Source organism: Diabrotica virgifera, chromosome 1 (assembly GCF_917563875.1).
Source record: "Diabrotica virgifera virgifera chromosome 1, PGI_DIABVI_V3a".
NCBI lineage: Eukaryota > Metazoa > Arthropoda > Insecta > Coleoptera > Chrysomelidae > Diabrotica > Diabrotica virgifera.
The window spans coordinates 298907574-298926538 of NC_065443.1; the positions used below are offsets into that span (position 1 = coordinate 298907574).

General features: G+C 33.4%; 2 protein-coding genes across 5 annotated transcripts in view; one reads left to right on the forward strand and one right to left on the reverse strand.

Annotated features, from left to right (window-relative positions):
- Positions 1–6782, forward strand: part of LOC114329393 (perilipin-2) — a 60831-nt gene extending 54049 nt beyond the window's left edge. For 2 of the 4 annotated variants that reach the window (XM_028278476.2, XM_028278477.2), the window contains exons 4-5: positions 63–342; positions 6111–6782. In XM_028278476.2, coding sequence (XP_028134277.1) covers positions 63–342; positions 6111–6226 — 396 coding nt within the window. In that variant the 3' untranslated portion in view covers positions 6227–6782. The remainder of the gene's footprint in view (positions 1–62; positions 343–6110) is intronic. The other 2 variants (XM_028278479.2, XM_028278480.2) reach the window with 1 other exon arrangement.
- LOC114329392 (uncharacterized) lies at positions 6235–18715 on the reverse strand. Its single transcript, XM_028278475.2, has 5 exons — positions 18269–18715; positions 15902–16216; positions 12104–12690; positions 6939–7025; positions 6235–6876 (listed from the first exon to the last, which is right to left on the reverse strand). The coding sequence occupies exons 2-5, from the start codon at positions 16086–16088 to the stop codon at positions 6826–6828; spliced, it is 912 nt and encodes a 303-aa protein (XP_028134276.2). The 5' UTR covers positions 16089–16216; positions 18269–18715; the 3' UTR covers positions 6235–6825.
- Between the last annotated feature and the right edge of the window lie 250 nt (positions 18716–18965).

Here is an 18965-nt window from a genome sequence, read left to right on the forward strand (position 1 = left end):
CCTGTCCTCATCTCTTCTTGCGCACATCAATCACCGTAATCTAACGCTATTCCCTTATGTAGATCGCTTTACAGATTTACAACACCACCAAAGACTACGTCAACAACACGATAACACCCGCTGTTGAAACCGCCAAAGCCTACGCAGAGCCAGCTGTCAAGACCGCTAAAGATCTCGTGGAACCCGCTTATGAAAGGGCCAAGTCAGCTGTTGAACCAACCCTGGAGAGGGCCAGACATATTGTAGAACCAATTGTACAGCCTGCTTTGGACAAAGCTAATGCCATCAAAGAAAATGTTATGCAGAGGGTTGATGAGTATTTGCACCTCTCCCACCAAGAAGGTAAGTTCAACACCTCTTTTTTCTTAGGAGTCTATATGATACAGTTATTGTAGAATATTCAAATCATAGTACCATGATTTGTACATTTTGAGTGTAGAGTACGAATGGTTTAGAATTTGTTCTCTTCTTTTCCTTATTGTGTAGATATGACTGTCTATTTTTCAATGTTCATCCAGTAAATTGTCGTTCCGTCGTTTTGTGGTCTTCCCACTGATCGTTTTTCCATTGGTGAACCATCTTTCACTACTCTTTACTACTCTATTTTTGGCCATTCGGCTTATATAATCGGTCCAATTCTACTCCTCTTTCTTGCTCAGTCCTTGATGTAGACCTCTTTGCTTCTTCATCATATTATATCTATACTTCTAGCTCTGTCCCAAAGTGTGTTACCATCTATCTTTTGATTTCTATCTCAGCTTTTGTTTTTACTACTGTTTTTTCCTGTTCTTGTATGTGCTGTGTGATATTATTTTTTACTTGTTTTAAAACTCCTTTCTAGATTTGATTCATAGAAAACTTAGACGATATTATTGATTATGAATTTTAATTACACTTATTTTCTAAGATATTATTTTATTTGATGTTAAACCACAATTATTGTTGACAGATTTTTGGCCTCGATCTTATAGACACCAGTCATATTTTGGTAAAATTCTGAGAGATGTATTCTAGGAATGATATTTAGTTCTGATCTTTCTGTGCTTGTTGTAGTTAATTATAGTTGATGTGTCTTTGACCTGCTATTAACTCGTTAATGTTGGTATATTCTTATTACTGATTTCTTCTGTCACTATTGATAACCAGATCTTGTTACGTTATATTGATATGTTTGATACACACATTTCTCCATTTCTTGAGTGTCTTCTTTTTCTGGGCCCGCGATTGTTTTCTATTTTACCCTGTATTATCAGTGACAGTTTAGGATATTTATCATGTCTCGTAATATGACCAAGGTATTCGAGTTTCCATTTCTTAATATTGTGAAGGAGATTTCTTTTTGTTTTTCCATTCTCTACGTTGGTGGTGTGGGCCGTCCAGGATATTTTGAGGATACGTCGGTACGTTGTCCAGGCCTCTGCGTCATATAGCAAGACTGAAAATATATAGCAGCATTTTAGCAGCCTTATTTTTAGTGGGAGAGATATGCAATTTCTGTATGTATTTCGTTTGTTTGATCCCATTTCGAGTTGACGACTGTTCAAAGGTATACATGTACAAATGGTATTGTTATTCTCTTCAGATCACTTCTTTTGGTCATTTTTTACCTTTTTTAATATTTTATTTTGTTCCTCGATTCTTTTGAAGCTAAAAATCTTTGTTGCTATGGTTCTTTTTCTTGCTAAAATTCATTCACATTGTAGCAGGTATTTTAGGCTCTATCATATAGTGATATGATGATTCATTTTTTGATATTTGTGTAGTGGTTTTAATAATAATTTAAATATCTGTTGGTGTGGATTGATTGTCTGTAGTCTTTACTTATAATATATCACACTCGGATATCCTTCTTTTTGATTAAATATCCATAAATGGTAGTATATATGTTACAGTTCAAGTTGATTATCCAGTTGGAATTGACTATTTCTAGTTCGAGTCAACTCAAACGGCTGGTTTCAGTAAAAGTTGATTATAAATATAAAATGAAGATTTTTATTCAACATTTACTAGTAAAAGTAGACTCCAACTAGAAAAAGTATACTCTTCCCAATGCAATTTAGTAAGAGTTGATTCACACAAACAACCGATTCTAGAAATTAAATGTTACTCGATATTTTCAAATCGTGATAAGTAGTTGAAACGGTCAAAACAAAGAGACGCACACTCATCAAAAAAGCATGTGAGATTATACTCGTATAATCTACATTTACTGAATCGATCCACGAATAGTCAGCTCAAACTAGTAAGAGTTGATTCTATTTTTCCCGCGATCTATTTTTACTAACAAGAGTTAGGAAGAATCTACTTCAACTAGTAAAAGTTGAATTAAATTTTTCAAATCAACTCTTACTGCTCGTTTTAGTTGGAGTTGACTTGAACTAGAAACAGTCAACTCTAACTGAGAATCAACTTGAGCTGTAACATATATAACACCGGTTTAAAGCGTCCTGCGCCTTCCGGTTCTTATTTTCCAGCCGCGTCTCTCTCTTAGACATTGCTTTCTGAATTCCACTTATCCAGGTAGTTTTCGGCCTGCCCATTTTCCTTCTTTCCGGGATTGCCATTCCATTCTTTGTACATGGCCATACCAACAAAGTTGATTTTCTTAATATATATTAAGTAATATCTCTTATTCGTTCATTCTTATGTGTGAGACTGTAGAGATACAGGCTGATCTTCGCTAGAAGTCCATTTCCAGTGCGAGCAACTTCTATTATTATATAGCTGTGTTTTCATTTCTTTTGATATGGTTTTTGACCAAAGTAGTGAGTTCAAAGCTCCTATTACTTTCTTTCCTTTCATACTTCTTTCCTCTATTTCGAATTATGTCCTTCCACTTTGTTGGATTCTCGTTCCAAGGTATATATAATAAGATCTTCGCTCCATGACCATATCATCCTCTAGTTGTAACTGATTTTTCTCTCCTGCTATACATACATGTTTATATATTTGGTAAAATAAGAAAATCTACGGTTTCGTTTTGATTAAATTCATTTCATATATAATTGGGTTTATCTCTATTTACATATAGGCCCGATTTTTCGAATTCTCGAAGTAGTCGGTTCGTCATAAATATTAGAATTGTTTCTCATTTTTCATGGAAAATTTGACTGATTATTCTGTATAGTCTGTAGATGTCTATCAAAGATAAATATGTTCAGTTCTTCTGGCACATGGGGCCATATGGAGAACACATCGTCTGCATATCTCCATCATAGGCACTGTGGGTTTTCCGATGTTTGTACACAATATTTCCGTAAAATTCTTCCATGAAAGTACACTAAGCACCAAAATTAACGCACCAAAATTAACGCACCACCTTAAAAATGGGACATTTTTCATTTCTTGTATTTCCTAAACCTGTTGTCCGATTTTAGTGATTTTTTTAATATGTTATAGGTTTGTTCTTCAAGAATATCGATGTAATAATATTGTTGCTACACAGATAAGTGTCAGTGTATACCGGGTGTAAAAATGATAGTTTGTTTTTTCCTCAAAGTTTGGAACACCCTGTGGAATATTCTGGCGCATATAAAATATTGAAATTAAAACTCAACTGTAGCCTTATGCTTTCTTAACATTATGCTTTTTGATTTATTAGCTTATGTTGGATAATAAAGAAGTTAGGTACTTTAACAACTAGCAACGTTCTTCATCAAGACAGGGTGTTTCTAAATAAGTGCGACAAACTTTAAGTAGTAATTCTGCATGAAAAAATAATGACCGTTTGCTTTATAAACATATGTCCGCAAATACTTCGTTTCCTAGATACGGGATGTTGAATTTTTTCTTACAAACTGACGATTTATTTATTGCTCTAAAACCGGTTGCGATATGCAAATGGGTAGGTTTTAAGAGGTAGTTATTGCGCATTTTTTGGCATACAATTAAGAATTTTATATTCACCATTGGCGTGCATACGGTTATTTGACCGGGTAATATGACCCGTATGCACGCCAGTGGTGAATATAAAATTCTTAATTGTATGCTAAAAAATGTGCAATAACTACCTCTTAAAGCCTACCAAATTTCATTTGCATATCTCATCCGGTTTTAGAGCAATAAATAAATCGTCAGTTTGTAAGAAAAAATTCAGCATCCCGTATCTCGGAAACGAAGCATTTGCGGACATATGCTTATAAAGCAAATTGTCGTTATTTTTTTATGTAGAATTACCCCTTAAAGTTTGTCGCATTTATTTAGAAACACCCTGCATTGATGAAGAACATGGCTAGTTGTTAAAATAACTAACTTTTTTATTATTCAACATAAGCTAATGAATCAAAAAGCATAATGTTAAGAAAGCATAAGGCAACAGTTGCGTTTTAATTTCAATATTTTATATACGCCAGAATATTCCACAGGGTGTTCCAAACTTTGAGGAAAAAACACACTATCATTGTTACACCCGGTATACAATGACACTTACCTTTTTAGCAACAATATTATTACATCGATATTATTGAAGAATAAAGCTATAACTTATTAAAAAAATCACTAAAATCGGACAACAGGTTTAGGAAATACAAGACATCAAAAATGTCCCATTTTTAAGGTGGTGCGTTAATTTTGGTGCTTAGTGTATCTGTTAATAATCGAGATCCTGAAGAGCCTATGGCTAATTCAAAGTCTTGTTTATTACAATTATCATTGTGGTATTCACATATAAAATAATGTCTAAGTTAAACATGCCACAAGCAAACAGATTAAAACTTGTTTTTTATTTAATTTTGGTACTTTATTATCATCCGAAAAGGATTGTAATATGTTATGTTGGTATTGTTACGTTGTTAGATTGCCATGATAATCTTGCTGGGGTTGAATATCGAGTTGAAACACTGACTCTAACTTTATAACTTTATTTACGATTTACAACATGAATCAACATAAGGTTACTAAGATGTTGTTTCGTGGGGTAGTCCTTTAGGACACCCTTCTCGCAGGACGGCTCACTAGCATAGTAACGATCTGAGTAATAACAATACTACAATGATTCTATCTCAATCCCTCTGTGGGCTATTTATATCTCCTTATAATTTGAACTTTGAAAAGTAAAACTATACGTGATCGTCTACGAGGTTATACAAACAAAACTGTCTTAATCAGCCTTCGTTTTGTTTGCATATTTAGAAACAATATCTTTTGTAACAACTGAAATTATTTAAAATTATATACATCTTTTGATACATATTATATTATACAGTAAGGAGTTTTTTCCCTTACTGTACAAATATCTTGAATTACGTTTTTATATTGCTTAATTCTAGACTGCTTTGAACCTAGTACCAATACAGTACTCACTACGAAATGTCCGCTCCTTAATCTTCCTCGGCTTTCTTTATTTTTTAATCTCTTCTTTATGTAATTCCTTTATTATTTGACTTGAATTACCCAGTAAGTTCAATTAAGGTTCTAGGTATGGTAAAGCCCATATGGAACATTTTTTTTAAAATAGTAATCGATCTATCCATAAGCGAGGTTCCTACAGCCTCTGCGGCTTCTCGCATTTCGATCGCCATCGTTTTCTGTCCATCCATTCGTCTTCTTTGATGGCTCGTATCTCTTATAATGTGCCGTACATGTTCTTCCCAGGCAACTGAAGGCCTTCTCCTTCTTCTTTGTTGTGGTATGTAATTTAAACCTTTCTTTGGCCATCTATCTTCATTCGTTTCACGTGACCATACCACACTAGCTAGCTGTCTCGTTTCAATTCAATCTTTACTGGAATATACCCTATTTGTCCTCCTTCTAATATCTTCATTCCTGATGTGATCTTTTTTGGATTTACCACACGCTTTTCTTAGCTAATCCATTTCTACTACTTCTATTCTTTTTCTATCTTTTTTCGTGATCTGCCAAACTTCTGCTCCATAAGTCATAATAGGCTCTACCAAGGTACGATAGATTGTCAATTTCGTTTTTTTGTCTTATATCTTTAGACCATAGTAGAGAGTTTAGAATGTTTACCGCTTTTTGCCCTGCTGCGTTCTGTTTTCGATGTCTCTTTTGGTAGTGCCTTCTTTAGACGTTATAGATCCGAGATATTTATATTGTTTTTATAATAGTAATACTTCTGGAAAATCATCTAATATTTTTCTTTGTTCTTTCAGGTGAAGTAGTCGAATGCCAAGAATGTGTCCAAATCAGGAAAAGATTAGAGGCACAACAACAGCAGGACAACCAAAACGAACAGCAGCAACAAGATCAACATCCCGAGGGCCAATAATAACGCGCGTTTTGTATTAGTTTATAGTGTTTTCTATGTTTAACGTCCCAATTGTATTTTAAGACTGTTTTTAGATTTTAATCTAAGGGTGGCTTCCAGAACATTAGTCTGAATATGTGCCTTTTCCAAAAAGTTTTCATAATTACAAATATTTAAAAATATTACGGTGTTTTCAAAAAGAAATACTTTATTATTTAATAATACATTTATTACTTTTGTAATTTTCCTTCTTTCTGTATTCAGTATTCAAATAAGAGTTTTCTTTAATTTGAATACTGGAAAGATGGTAAAGTTATTGTTATTTTCAACGTTAATATCTATATAATAAGTTAATGTTACATATCTAGCAGGAAAACCTTAAGTGTATGATGGTTATCTAGAGTATTAACGAAGTAAATCAATACACACAAGTGCCTATAGTACATAAGGATGTCACCCTTAATAGTTTACAATATTTATAAATGTATATTTTATACTAATATAGAATTAAGTCGAGGATGAAAATATCACTGAATATTTACGTTTTTATTTAAATATATGTTCCAAATTTCTATAAGGCCTTTTATTTTGTCCCAGCCACGTTTTTTAATACCCCACACTTATTCAAAACTCACCAACACTAAAATATAAGTCACACAACTTCCAAATATCTGAAACAAAATATATAATTATTAGGTAGATGTATCGTATTAAACTTTTCACCTGTACTTACTCTTAACATTAAAGGAGGGCCCAAATCGAATATCACTGCATTTTTTTCATGTGTGTACATCAACAAGTCAGTAGAAATAGACACAATCTAAAAAAATTAAGGTCAATATGATCACTTTAGTGGAAAAAAGTTATAGATCATGCAATATGTATCTATAGATATACAGAGTGAGTTTTATGTATGGAAACACTCAATTATCTCAAAAACGGCTTACATAGATTTTGGTAGTTATGGTTTTTCTAATGCGGCCGATATTATAGTGCTAATTACATTGTTGTCATATTTTCCGTTTTTCTGGAAATCTAATGAACTTTCTTATTTCAAACGGAACACCCTGTATATTTTTTGTGTTTTGAAGTCCCTAAGAAATACTGATACTTTTTCATGTTATATTCCCTATACCTAAATACCATAATTTCGGAGTTATTGCTACATTTATTAAAAAAAAATTAAACAAATTATAAAAATCAATTTTTTGACCCGGGTAAACACTATTTTAGGTTGTTTGGATCATGGGGAACAAAAAAGATCTTTAATAATTTTTCTCTAAAATTAATCGTTTGCGAGTTATAAACAATTTAAAACTGAAAAAAAATCGAATAATGACGATTTTCAAGGTTCAAGAACACAAATAAACAATTTTATTTTTTAAACTGCGAAGTACCCAAATTCAACCTCAAGCCTTATTTTATCAGATACCGATAAGTAATTTAAGATTGTTTCATTTTAAAACATTGTAATTTTAAAAGTTAATGCAGTCCGATCGCCCGTCCTCTCATATGCACTTCATTAAAAATTAAAAATCAATATTTTAGAATAAAAAGAGACAAAAAATCTTATGGCAAGCTATCAGAAGAAGAGTTGGGCTTGAATTGAGGTACTTTATAATTTCAAAAATTATATTTTTTACTTGTGTGTTAGAACCTTAAAAATCGTCATTATTCGATTTTTTTCAGTTTTAAATTGTTGATTACTCGAAAACGATTAACTTTGGAGAAAAATTACAAAAGACCTTTTTTGTTCCCAATGATCCAAAGAACCTAAAATAATATCCACCTGGGCCGAGAAAATTGATTTTTATAATTTGTTTAAATTTTTAAGATTTTTTTTTAAATAAATGTAGCAATAACTCCGAAATTATGGCATTTAGGTATATTGAATATAACATGAAAAATAATCATTATTTCTTAGGGACTTCAAAACGCAAAAAATATATAGGGTGTTCCATTTGAAATAAGAAAGTTCATTAGATTTGCAGAAAAACAGAAGATCTGACAACAATATAATTAGCACTATAATATCGAACGCATTAGGAGACCCCTACCCACCAAAAACTATAAAAATCGTGCAAGCCGTTTTCGAGATAATTGAGTGTTTCCATACATAAAACTCACTCTGTATATATTCTATCCAAACTTTGACATATACTTTCCCTTGTCTTTTTCTGCTACTTCGACACTCTATCCACACTTAATCTCTGACCTCTAATGTGAATATATTATTAGCTTTTTGGTCTGTAAGGTATATATTTCCTTTCAGAACTTCAGTTTTATATCAATAAATATGTCAATCAACAGTTTTACATCTATTTTTATATACTTAAACCGTTGATTGATAAATACTGATACCCCTCTATATTTATCAATCAACGCTTAAACATTATATCGTCAGCTTAATCCACATGGTAGAGATGTTGTCTATTTATTCTAAGGCCTTGTTCCTTCCAGTGTAGTTTCGTAGAGAGGTCCTCCAAGGAATGGTAGATCAATTATGAAGATATAATATTGTATCTCATCTTTTTTGTGTGAGAGTTGAAATCTAAAGACCCTACCAGGTGAATCGTACCTGGTGTGAATTAGATTCAGATTAAATGGAATACATTCGAACGTATTTCACCTTTTGGAGTTTCTTGCTACCAGACCGTTCAATCGGGTACGTAGCATCCTGTATCCTTTTTCCTTTATTGTTTTCCTTCTTCTTACTTTTCTATATGACTTGTAGAGCTACAGTCGCGGCCGTCCAGTATATGTAGACAACCCTTAAAATGCTGTTCTTTGTTTTTCCAATATAAACTTATCGAGAGGATAACTTCCATGAAGATTCGTCATTTTTCTCCACTATGTCTCCCTATATGTTAAGCATAATTCTTGCTAGTGTACCAGTTCTTTGATCATCCTTATTGGCGACATATTTGTCATGCTCACTAAATATTCGTTTACAGGAATATTCGTTTTTTCTGGAAATATTATTTTTCCTTCCATATCGGATCCCTGTCTATCCGACCTTTAAGTATGATTGCTTCTATCTTTTGTAAAGCTAATTTTGTATCTTTATGTTCTAAGCAAACTTTAACTCTTTCTGCTGCTGTATTTGGTGAGTTCATGAAGTAAATTATCATTGTGTTCTACGAAAACTACTAAGTCGTCTGCGTATTCCATGGTTTGTAACCCTTCTAGATCTTCTTCTACAATTTCGTTATCTAAGATGTGCCACAACTTAACAGCGGTCCGAGGATCTTGCCGTGTGGCACACCCACCGATATCTCTGTTAGATTGGCCTTTAGTAATGGCCTTGAAGTATTCCTTTACTAAATTTTGAATGTATGCAGATACTTCCAAGTTTGTAATAAATTTATTATTGTTTAATAGCTTGCAAATTAAAATAATTATTGATATCTAGAAAGAAAGCCACCAACCACGTACTTCTACATGTGGCTGCTATTTCCATTCCTCTTCTCACTGCGTGTACTGCAGATTTCTCTTTCCTAAACCCACCTTGACGTGGGTCCACCTCCAGAAACTCCCTTTTTCTGTTACTTCTTTTTCAAGTCTATTTTTAATTAGTATTTCTAGAATCTTGCCTAATGTACTTAGTAGACATATTGGTCAAAAACCCCTTATTCGTTGAGTTCCTTTCCAGGTTTTGGAATGAGTAAAGGTTGGCCAGTTTCCATTCTTCAGAGAATAGTTTGTCTTCTTAGTAGACCATTTATGATTGCTTTAATCCATTCAGCTTTTTTTCTATAATATTTCAATTTTCAGTTATATATTATACAATGTCTGGACCCGGTGTTTTTCCAACTTTTAATGTGTCTCCGGTTTAAATAATTTCTTCTATTGATAATTCAGTCATTGGCTTTCCTTTTTGTAGCTACTAGTCTAAATTATTTCTCGTTTGGAAAATAATTCATCTGCTAGTTCTTTTCTACGCCTTTCTTCAATTTTTAGAATTGAATTGTCTTTAAGTTTTGAGTAACTATCTTATGAATATCCTCAAACACTATTCTCTAGGTTTCTGCTTAGTTCAGTTCAGCGTCTTGTTTTGTCTTTAATTTCTTTTTCTAGTTCTCTCTTGTCTGTTAGTTGTTAGGTGCTCTTCCTCATTCATCAACTTTTTTTTTTCGTTTTGTCTCTGGTGACTTACCTTCTTAACTCAATATATCTTTACTTATCACCTCAACATTATCTTTCCACCAGTACGTGAGGCTACTTCTTCTTCTGCCTTGTGGGCAGCACATTTTGGCCAGTTCTCTAATATCTTCGTAGCCTTCCGTAAAGTTGCTAGACTTATCGTTCACTGCTCTTATTTCGTCTTTTAATCTTTGTTGATCTATATACACTCTGGTGCAAAAAAATCGATCCACTTAAAATTTTGGTCATTTTGATGTCTCGAATTTCCTAAACCTGTTGTCCGATTTAAGTGATTTTTATACCATGTTATAGCCTTATTCATTAACAATATCGCTGTAATAATATTATTGCTACACAGGTAAACTGTCATTGTATACCGGGTGTACGAATCAAACTGTGTCTTTTCTCAAAGTTCCCATCACCGCACCGTGTGGACTATTCGAGCATTTATAAAATACTGAAATTAAAACCCAACTATAGCCTCAGGCTTTCTTAATATTCTCTTTTTAGATTCATTCGCTTATGTTGGATAATAAAAAATTAGGTACTTTAACAACTGGTCATGTTCGTCATCAGTGCAGGGTTTTTTCTGAATAAGTGGGACAAACTTTAAGGGGTAATTTTACGTGAGAAAATAATGACAGTTTGCTTTATAGTCATATGTCCGCAAACCCTTCGTTTCCGAGATACGGGATGTTTAATTTTTATTTACAAACTGACGATTTATCTATTACTTTAAAACCAGTTGAGATATGCAAATCAAATTTGGTGGGTTTAACACGTAGTTTTTTTTTTTGGATACAATTAAGAATTTTATATTCACCATTGGCGGCATACGGGTAATATTATCGGTCATAATACCCGTTTGCGCGCCAATAGTGAATATTAAATTCTAAATTGTATGTCAAAAAATGTGCAATGACTACGTCTTAAAACCCACCAAATTTTATTTGCATATCTCAACTGGTTTTAAAGCAATAAATAAATCGTCAGTTTGTAAAAAAAATTGAACATCCCGTATCTCGGAAACGAAGCGTTTGCTATAAAGCAAACTCATTATTTTCTCACGTAAAATTACCCCTTAAAGTTTGTCGCATTTATTTGGAAACACCCTGTACTGATGACGAACATGGACAGTTGCTAAAGTACCTAACTTTTTTATTATCCAATATAAGCGAATGAATCTAAAAAAAGAATGTTAAGAAAACCTGATGCTATAGTTGGGTTTTAATTTCAGTATTTTAAAAATGCTAGAATAGTCCACAGGGTGATGCGAACTTTGAGAAAAAAACACAGTTTGATTCGTACACCCGGTGTATAATGACAGTTTACCTGTCTAGCAACAATATTATTACAGCGATACTGTTAACGAATAAGGTTATAACATGGTAAAAAAATCACTTAAATCGGACAACAGGTTTAGGAAATTCGAGACATCAAAATGACCAAATTTTTAAGTGGATCGATTTTTTTGCACCTCAGTGTATTTAAATCTTCTGTCGTGATTCTTTTTCTGTAGGTCTCTTTGTACTTTCATTCTAAAGAAGTTGACCATGAGGTTCAAAGATATTTGGATTTGTTATTGAGTAAACAGTTATTAACCTGATCACCTAAGTATGTATAGTCCAAATTGTATGTATCTACTGTTTTTGAGCTACGAATTTCAGCTCCAGATGGACGAGCAGACGGACGGACGGACAGACAGACAATACATGGTGTACGGTATACATTATATATAATTTAAATAAAACTTACTAAATCCGAGTACCTTCTTCTAGTTTCAACGCCCAGACTACAAAATTTTAAAGACAAGTCGTATATAAAATTCTTCTTTTCCACATTGACTTTATTATAAGCCCATATTAGAATAGCCAAATGGAAAAAATGTAGAAAGATCCATGTAAAAGACAGCAATATCGACATAGAGAAATTTCTGGTGGGAAATTTTGTAAATTCAAAGAAAATCAGGATAATGAATTTGTAAATATTGTACATAGACCAAATGAAACAGTTGACTATTACATAAAAGAAGAATCCAGAGTTCAGTTTACTATATTTCTCTAAAAGTTTATGTAAAGCGTAATATTTATCGTAAATATCTTCCACTGAATCCATTTTGGAGCCTTTAATCCTTTGCCTGAGTACTCCAAATACTTTCTTAAACATCAATATAACATTTACTTTTTCCAAAATTGATATTAGTACTAAAATTTCTGTTAAGGAGTAGGACAGCATGTCTGTGAGTTGATGGCCTCTGATAAAATCCTCGGTTGCTAGCAGTGATACCACGAAGAAGATTAATAGTAGTTGTATGCAGTATATTTTGCGGTTTACAAAAATACCTAAAACAAAATTCTTATTATACACTATGAATACTTACAATAAATATTTTACCGAGTAGCTTAAAATTACTGTTACCGGTCTTAAGTCCGGATGAATAAGAATGGAGTCTTCAGTAAGGTTAGCACTTCTTCTTCTTCATGTACCATGTCCTTTCAGAACGTTGGTTACCATCATAGCTATCTTAATTTTATTCACTGCCACCCTAAATAGCATGCTTGTATCAACACCATACCAATCTCGCAAGTTCTTCAACCATGAGGTTCTTCTTCGTCCTGGACTGCGTTTGCCTGCTATTTTTCCTTGCATGTATTTTGTAGCAACCTATATTTGGGACCTCTCATTACATGTCCGAAATACTCCAGCTTTCTCTGCTTGATGCTTTTTTTGATCTCAGTAGTCTTGCTGAGACGTTCTAGTATTGTGGAGTTTCGAATCTTCTCCACCCAGGAAACTTTTAAAATTCTTCTATAGCACCACATTTCGAATGCCTCAGGCGATTTAGATCGATTTTATTCACAGACTTGACACCATAAAGTAAGACCGAGAACACGTAGCAGCGAAGTAGGCGGATCCTACATAACATGTCTCTGTACATAACACCTTGGACATCCTTCTAAAAGCGGCTTTAGCCTGCTCTATCCTAGATCTAATTTCACCGTGACTTTCTGCGTTACAATTTAATTGCTGTCCAAGGTAAACGATTTTATCAACTTGCTCAAGTTTGGTATTACTTACATATTATAGACGGTTTTATATGCTGTTGTTTACTTATTACGAGTATTTTGGTTGTCCGTATGTTCAGATCCAGACCTGCCTTCCTACAACTCTCAACGACACTATCAAGTAGTGTTTGCAGATCTTCTTGACTAGAAACTAGGAGTAGGTACTGTATCGTCCGCATATCGCAAATTATTGATGACTTCACTGTTCACAAGTATTCCTTCTTGTTTTTCAGAAAGTATTTTTCTGAACGTTCTAAACGTTAAAAAGCAGGGGTGACAAGAGGCATCCCTGCCGTACTCCTCTTTTAATATTAAAAACCTGTGATTCCACCATCTAGTAAAACTGAACATCTCTCGAACATCTCTCCAACCAAATGTCTTTTAGAGCTTCGGTCAATATAGAGTGCTTAACCCGATCAAATGCCTTTTGGAAGTCAATAAAATAACAGTATATGTCTACAGATATATCTCGACATCTTTGAGCAAGTACGTTAATTCCAAACAGTGCCTCTCTCGTTCCAAACCCGTTACGCAAACCAAACTGTGTGTCATCCAGGTATTCCTCGCATTTGTTGTAGATACGACCATGTATTACCTTCAGAAAAATTTTCAGTAAATGGTTTAACAAACTGAGAGTTAGTACTTAAGGTTAGCACCCTACTTTAGTAATAACCCTACTGAGAGACTATAAATATTTTGCTCATAGAGACAGGGATATGCCTCGAAACAGGACGAATTCAACGACGACGACAAATACGATAAAAAGGAAAATGAAAGTATTATACGAATCGATACATAAAACGTAAAAGCACTAACCACAAGAGAACAAGAAGAAATCAAAGAGCTTGAAGAAAAAAGCTGATATTGTTCGTCCGCTATAACTTTCCCCATGCGTCATGAACAACGAACTGTCAACACTGATGGAATCGCCATGAATCGAATTTAATGACTTCAGGATGAGATAGAAATATTCAGGTAAAGGAGGGAAGATAATCGCCATCTTTCGTAAACAAACAAATTGACAGTGCTAGTCAGGTACGTCAGGGTTGCCAGATTGGGGTATTTTCCCACAATTTTGGAGTAATTTGAAAGCGTATAGGGGAACTTCTCTAAGCAAAAATGGTTGGGAGATTTTTTGGGGTGAAAATTATGGAAGATTTTAAGGGGTCATTTGAAATTAAATTTACGAATGTACACATAGAACTGCGTATATTATACTCTCATATAATCGAAGAAGATAGGACCTATGAATTATTTCCAGGGCCCTCTGTTGATAAGTAGTATATTTCTGATACATAGTAGATATCATTTCTGTTTACTGTTCTCTATATTTGACTACGAATTTATTAAGATGCGGCAAAAATTTCAATTTGGGGGATTTGATCTTCAATTTGAGGGAATTTCAGTTTCTAAGTGGGGGATTTATAAAATCACATCTGGCAACTTTAGTTGTAGTTGTAGGAAATTTTACCTGACAAACTCTCTGTCTCTCTAGGACCTCTCTCTTGTATGTTGCAGGCGCTTCAATCTCGCTTCACTGTTTGGATGGGACGGAGCCATGCCATTCCATCAGTGTTGACAGTTCGTTGGTCATGATTCATTTTCAAACAAAGTAAGTCAACACATAAAGTGAAACGAACGTCGATGTGTATATACATTTTCTATACTGTATACTATATACTACAAACATCGGCGTACATTTCACTTGATGTTTTGACTTACCTAATTTGTTTAAAAATGAATCGCGACGCATGGGAAAAGTTCTAGCGGACTAACAACATCTTCGCACTTCAAGAGGCAATTGTAAAGGGAAAAGGCCAAATTATGTTTATGTGTATTATGCACTGTAGATCTACTGAAGGTTCTATAGTGTTATTGCGAAAGAAGAATAACAAATGACGTTGGAACCACAAACAGCAGAAATTATTATAAACGAAGAAGTTCTCGTAGCAAGGATGAAGTACAATAAACATTCGTTTTGCATTTATCTCCAAATGTGTTAGTTCATGGCACCAGCTCGTATGACTCTATAAATCTTTCTTAACTCTTACTATAGACCGACCGAGAAACATTTCATCAGCTTTTAGAATTTTAAATGTTTTAAATGTTTCTTGGCTGGAGAAAATTCTAAACTCCACAATATTATGTAGAATATCTCAGCAAGAGTACTGAGATTATAAAAACAACCAAGAAGACAAAGCTGGAGTATTTCAGATATGTAATGAGAGGTACCAAAAATAGGTTGCTACAAAATATTATGCAAGAGAAAGTAGCAAGCAGACGCAGTCCAGGACGAAGAAGAACTTCATGGTTGAATAACTTGCGAGATTGGTATGGTGTTGATACGAGAACCATACCAAGGCTACCAGTTTTGGCAAGGATAGGGTGGCAGTGAATAAAATCAAGATAGCTATGATGGTAACCAACGTTCTGAAAAGACATGGTAGATAAAGAAGAAGAATTGATATATTCGTAACAAAGTTTTTACCTCGGAATAAGTTGTTATCGCCTTGGAGATTCTTCCAAATTTTTATAACACTATTAAGTATCTTAACAAAACTCTTCCCATGTCTCAAATACAGAAACACCCTGTACATACTCATTATTTGTGTCGATAAAGTACATAACATAAAAACAACAAAGAGATTGCTGATTACTCTCAGAACTTTTCTCATTCTTGGTATAATATCACTCAAAAACACCACTTCGAAAAGAATTACTCTGACAAACCATAAGCCAGTGGAACTAGTTCTGTGGTACTTTACTGTGTTGTTCTGGATTTGTATCTCATAAAGTGTGGCACCTGTAAAGAGGTATAAGTTATGGACCAATATACAGGCATATTTATAGATTGTATTAATGAATGTAACACGTTTCTGTGTTAAGTTTTCAAACATTTTTCTGATATGTACCTACTGAAATCAGGTCATCTGTACGGATTTTATTGTCGTCAAAAATCAATCAAACTCCATGTTTTCTATATTAAAACGATAAATTATATATGTAGTTATTATTTACTTAAAGAGTTACGTAGCAAAAATTTATTTAATTGTATTAAAATGATTACTTATACAGGGTGTCCCGAAAAGATTGGTCATAAATTATACCACAGATTCTGGGGTCAAAAATAGGTTGATTAAACCTCACTTATCTATATACAATAGTGCACACAAAAAAAGTTACAGCCTTTTGAAGTTACAAAATGAAAATCGATTTTTTTTCATATAGGTATCGAAAACTCTCAGAGATTTTTTATTGAAAATGGACATGTGGCATTTTTATGGCAGCAACATCTTAAAAAAAATTAAAGTAAAATTTGTGCACCTCATAAAAATTTTACGGGGGTTTTGATCCCTTAAACCCCCCCAAACTTTTGTGTACGTTCCAATTAAAATATTATTGTGGCACCATTAGTTAAACATAATGTTTTTAAAACTTTTTTGCCTCCTAGTACTTTTTCGATAAGCCAAAGTTTATCGAGATATTTTGAATATTTGTCGAATCCACCACATAGTTAAGTACGATTATTATGGTTAAGTACGATTATAGAGACCTGTTAATAATCTGAAAACTTATTTATAATTTACATTTTTAGGTATATTTTGAAAAAGAAGTACATCTCGATAAAAGGTGACTTATGAAAAAAAGACTAAGAGGCAAAATTTAAAAATACACTGTGTTTAACTAATGGTACCACAAAAATAGTTTAATTGGAACGTACACAAAAATTTGGGGGGTTTAAAGGAAAAACCCCCCATACAATTTTTATGTAAATATATTGAAAAAGAAGCCGCATCTCGATAAAAACTGGCTTTTTAAAAAAATACTGGGAGGCAAAAAAGTTTTAAAAACGTTGTGTTTAACTAATGGTACCACAATAATGAATTAATTGGAACGTACACAAAAGTTTTGGGGGGTTTAAGGGAACAAAATCCCCATAAATTTTTTATGGGGTGGACAAATTTCACTATAATTTTGTTTTAAGATGTTCCTGCCATGAGAATGATACATGTCCATGTTCAATAAAAAATCTCTAATAGTCTTCGATATATTGAAAAAAATCGATTTTCATTTTGAAACTTCAAAGGGCTATAACTTTTTTTACGAGCACATTTGTACTAAAGTAAGTTAGGTTCAATCGAACTATTTTTGACCCCAGAATGTATGGTATAATTTATGACCAATCTTTTCGGGACACCCTGTATATTTTCAATATCGTATTATAGTCAAAGTTTGTAATATCAGGAGTAAAAATCAGACACGTAGCCAAGAAGGGGTCCATGGGGTCCAGATCACTCCCAAAATTGCCTCAGCTTTTGTACCAAGGCAGCAATTTTATTATTATTTTTGGAAAAGTGAACGAAAGTATTATCAAAGAATATAGACCTATAGAGAGTGTATATTCTTTAGTATTATTACTTTTTACTAGGATTACTTCGGTTTTTATTTAGTATACGGATCAACTTATATGCAATTTAAAAATCAGATTTACCAAAAACGAAAGTATTCTATCAGCATTTCAAATTCTTTATAAATACAATGGACGAACAACCGAATTGTTCTAAGAGCAGCACTGCATTTTCAGCTTTAGACAGCGATTAATATTTTCTATTAGTTTAGTAATTTTGTAGTGTTTGTAAAATAGGAAGTGGTTGAATGCTCAATTATATTAAACTTACGGAAATAAAAGGCAGATATCGAGCACTGAGTTTTATTAAATCTTACCCAAGTATACTTTCGCTCCTAGAGCATATTCATCAGGGGCATTTCGTTAAGAAAGGAAGGTATCCTCGAATGTAAACATTAGTTTGAATGGTTTGGAAAGAACTTTAGGGAATAGTTTGGATGTACTTACTTATTCCTCTTCACTCCATGCGGAGCATAGGGCGTCAACTGTCTGCCTCCGTTCTGTCCTATCCTTTGCACTAATCTTTATTTCTGCCCAGGTTTTCCCAACAGCATTAATTTCTTTCTCCACAGTTCTTTTCAACGTTTCTACGGGTCTACCTGGTCTTCTCGTCTTCTCTTGCCATGTGGTGTGTATTCTAGGGCTTGTCTCGCTATGTCTGTATCAGGTCTTCTTAGTGTGTGCACCATTCAATATGTATTGTTTGGATATGGTTTGGATGTAGTAACAACGAATTATTTAGAACCGCGGTCTCAAAAGTAAAAATCGCCCTGATGATTGGCAACCTTCGAAGTGGAGGCGGCACCTAGAGAAGAAGATTACTTTATTTAATTTTAGTAAAAAGAACTATTATGTCTCTAGTATAAAAATAAGAATAAAATAAAATATTTTATTTTTGACGCAAAATAGTATAGCACATTTGAATACAATTACTAAAGAAATGGATGAATTGTCATATTCATTTATGCTAATGTATACCTACCTATACGGAAAAGTGATAGTGTGCAAAAGTTCAATGGAATATTTTTGTCATTTTTCTTTATGTTAAAATAATATTTCCGTTGCTTTGATCAACAAACAGAAATAAAGATTGCTACACAGCAAAAAATAAAGCTTTGGGCATGAAAGAAATGTAAATATTGTA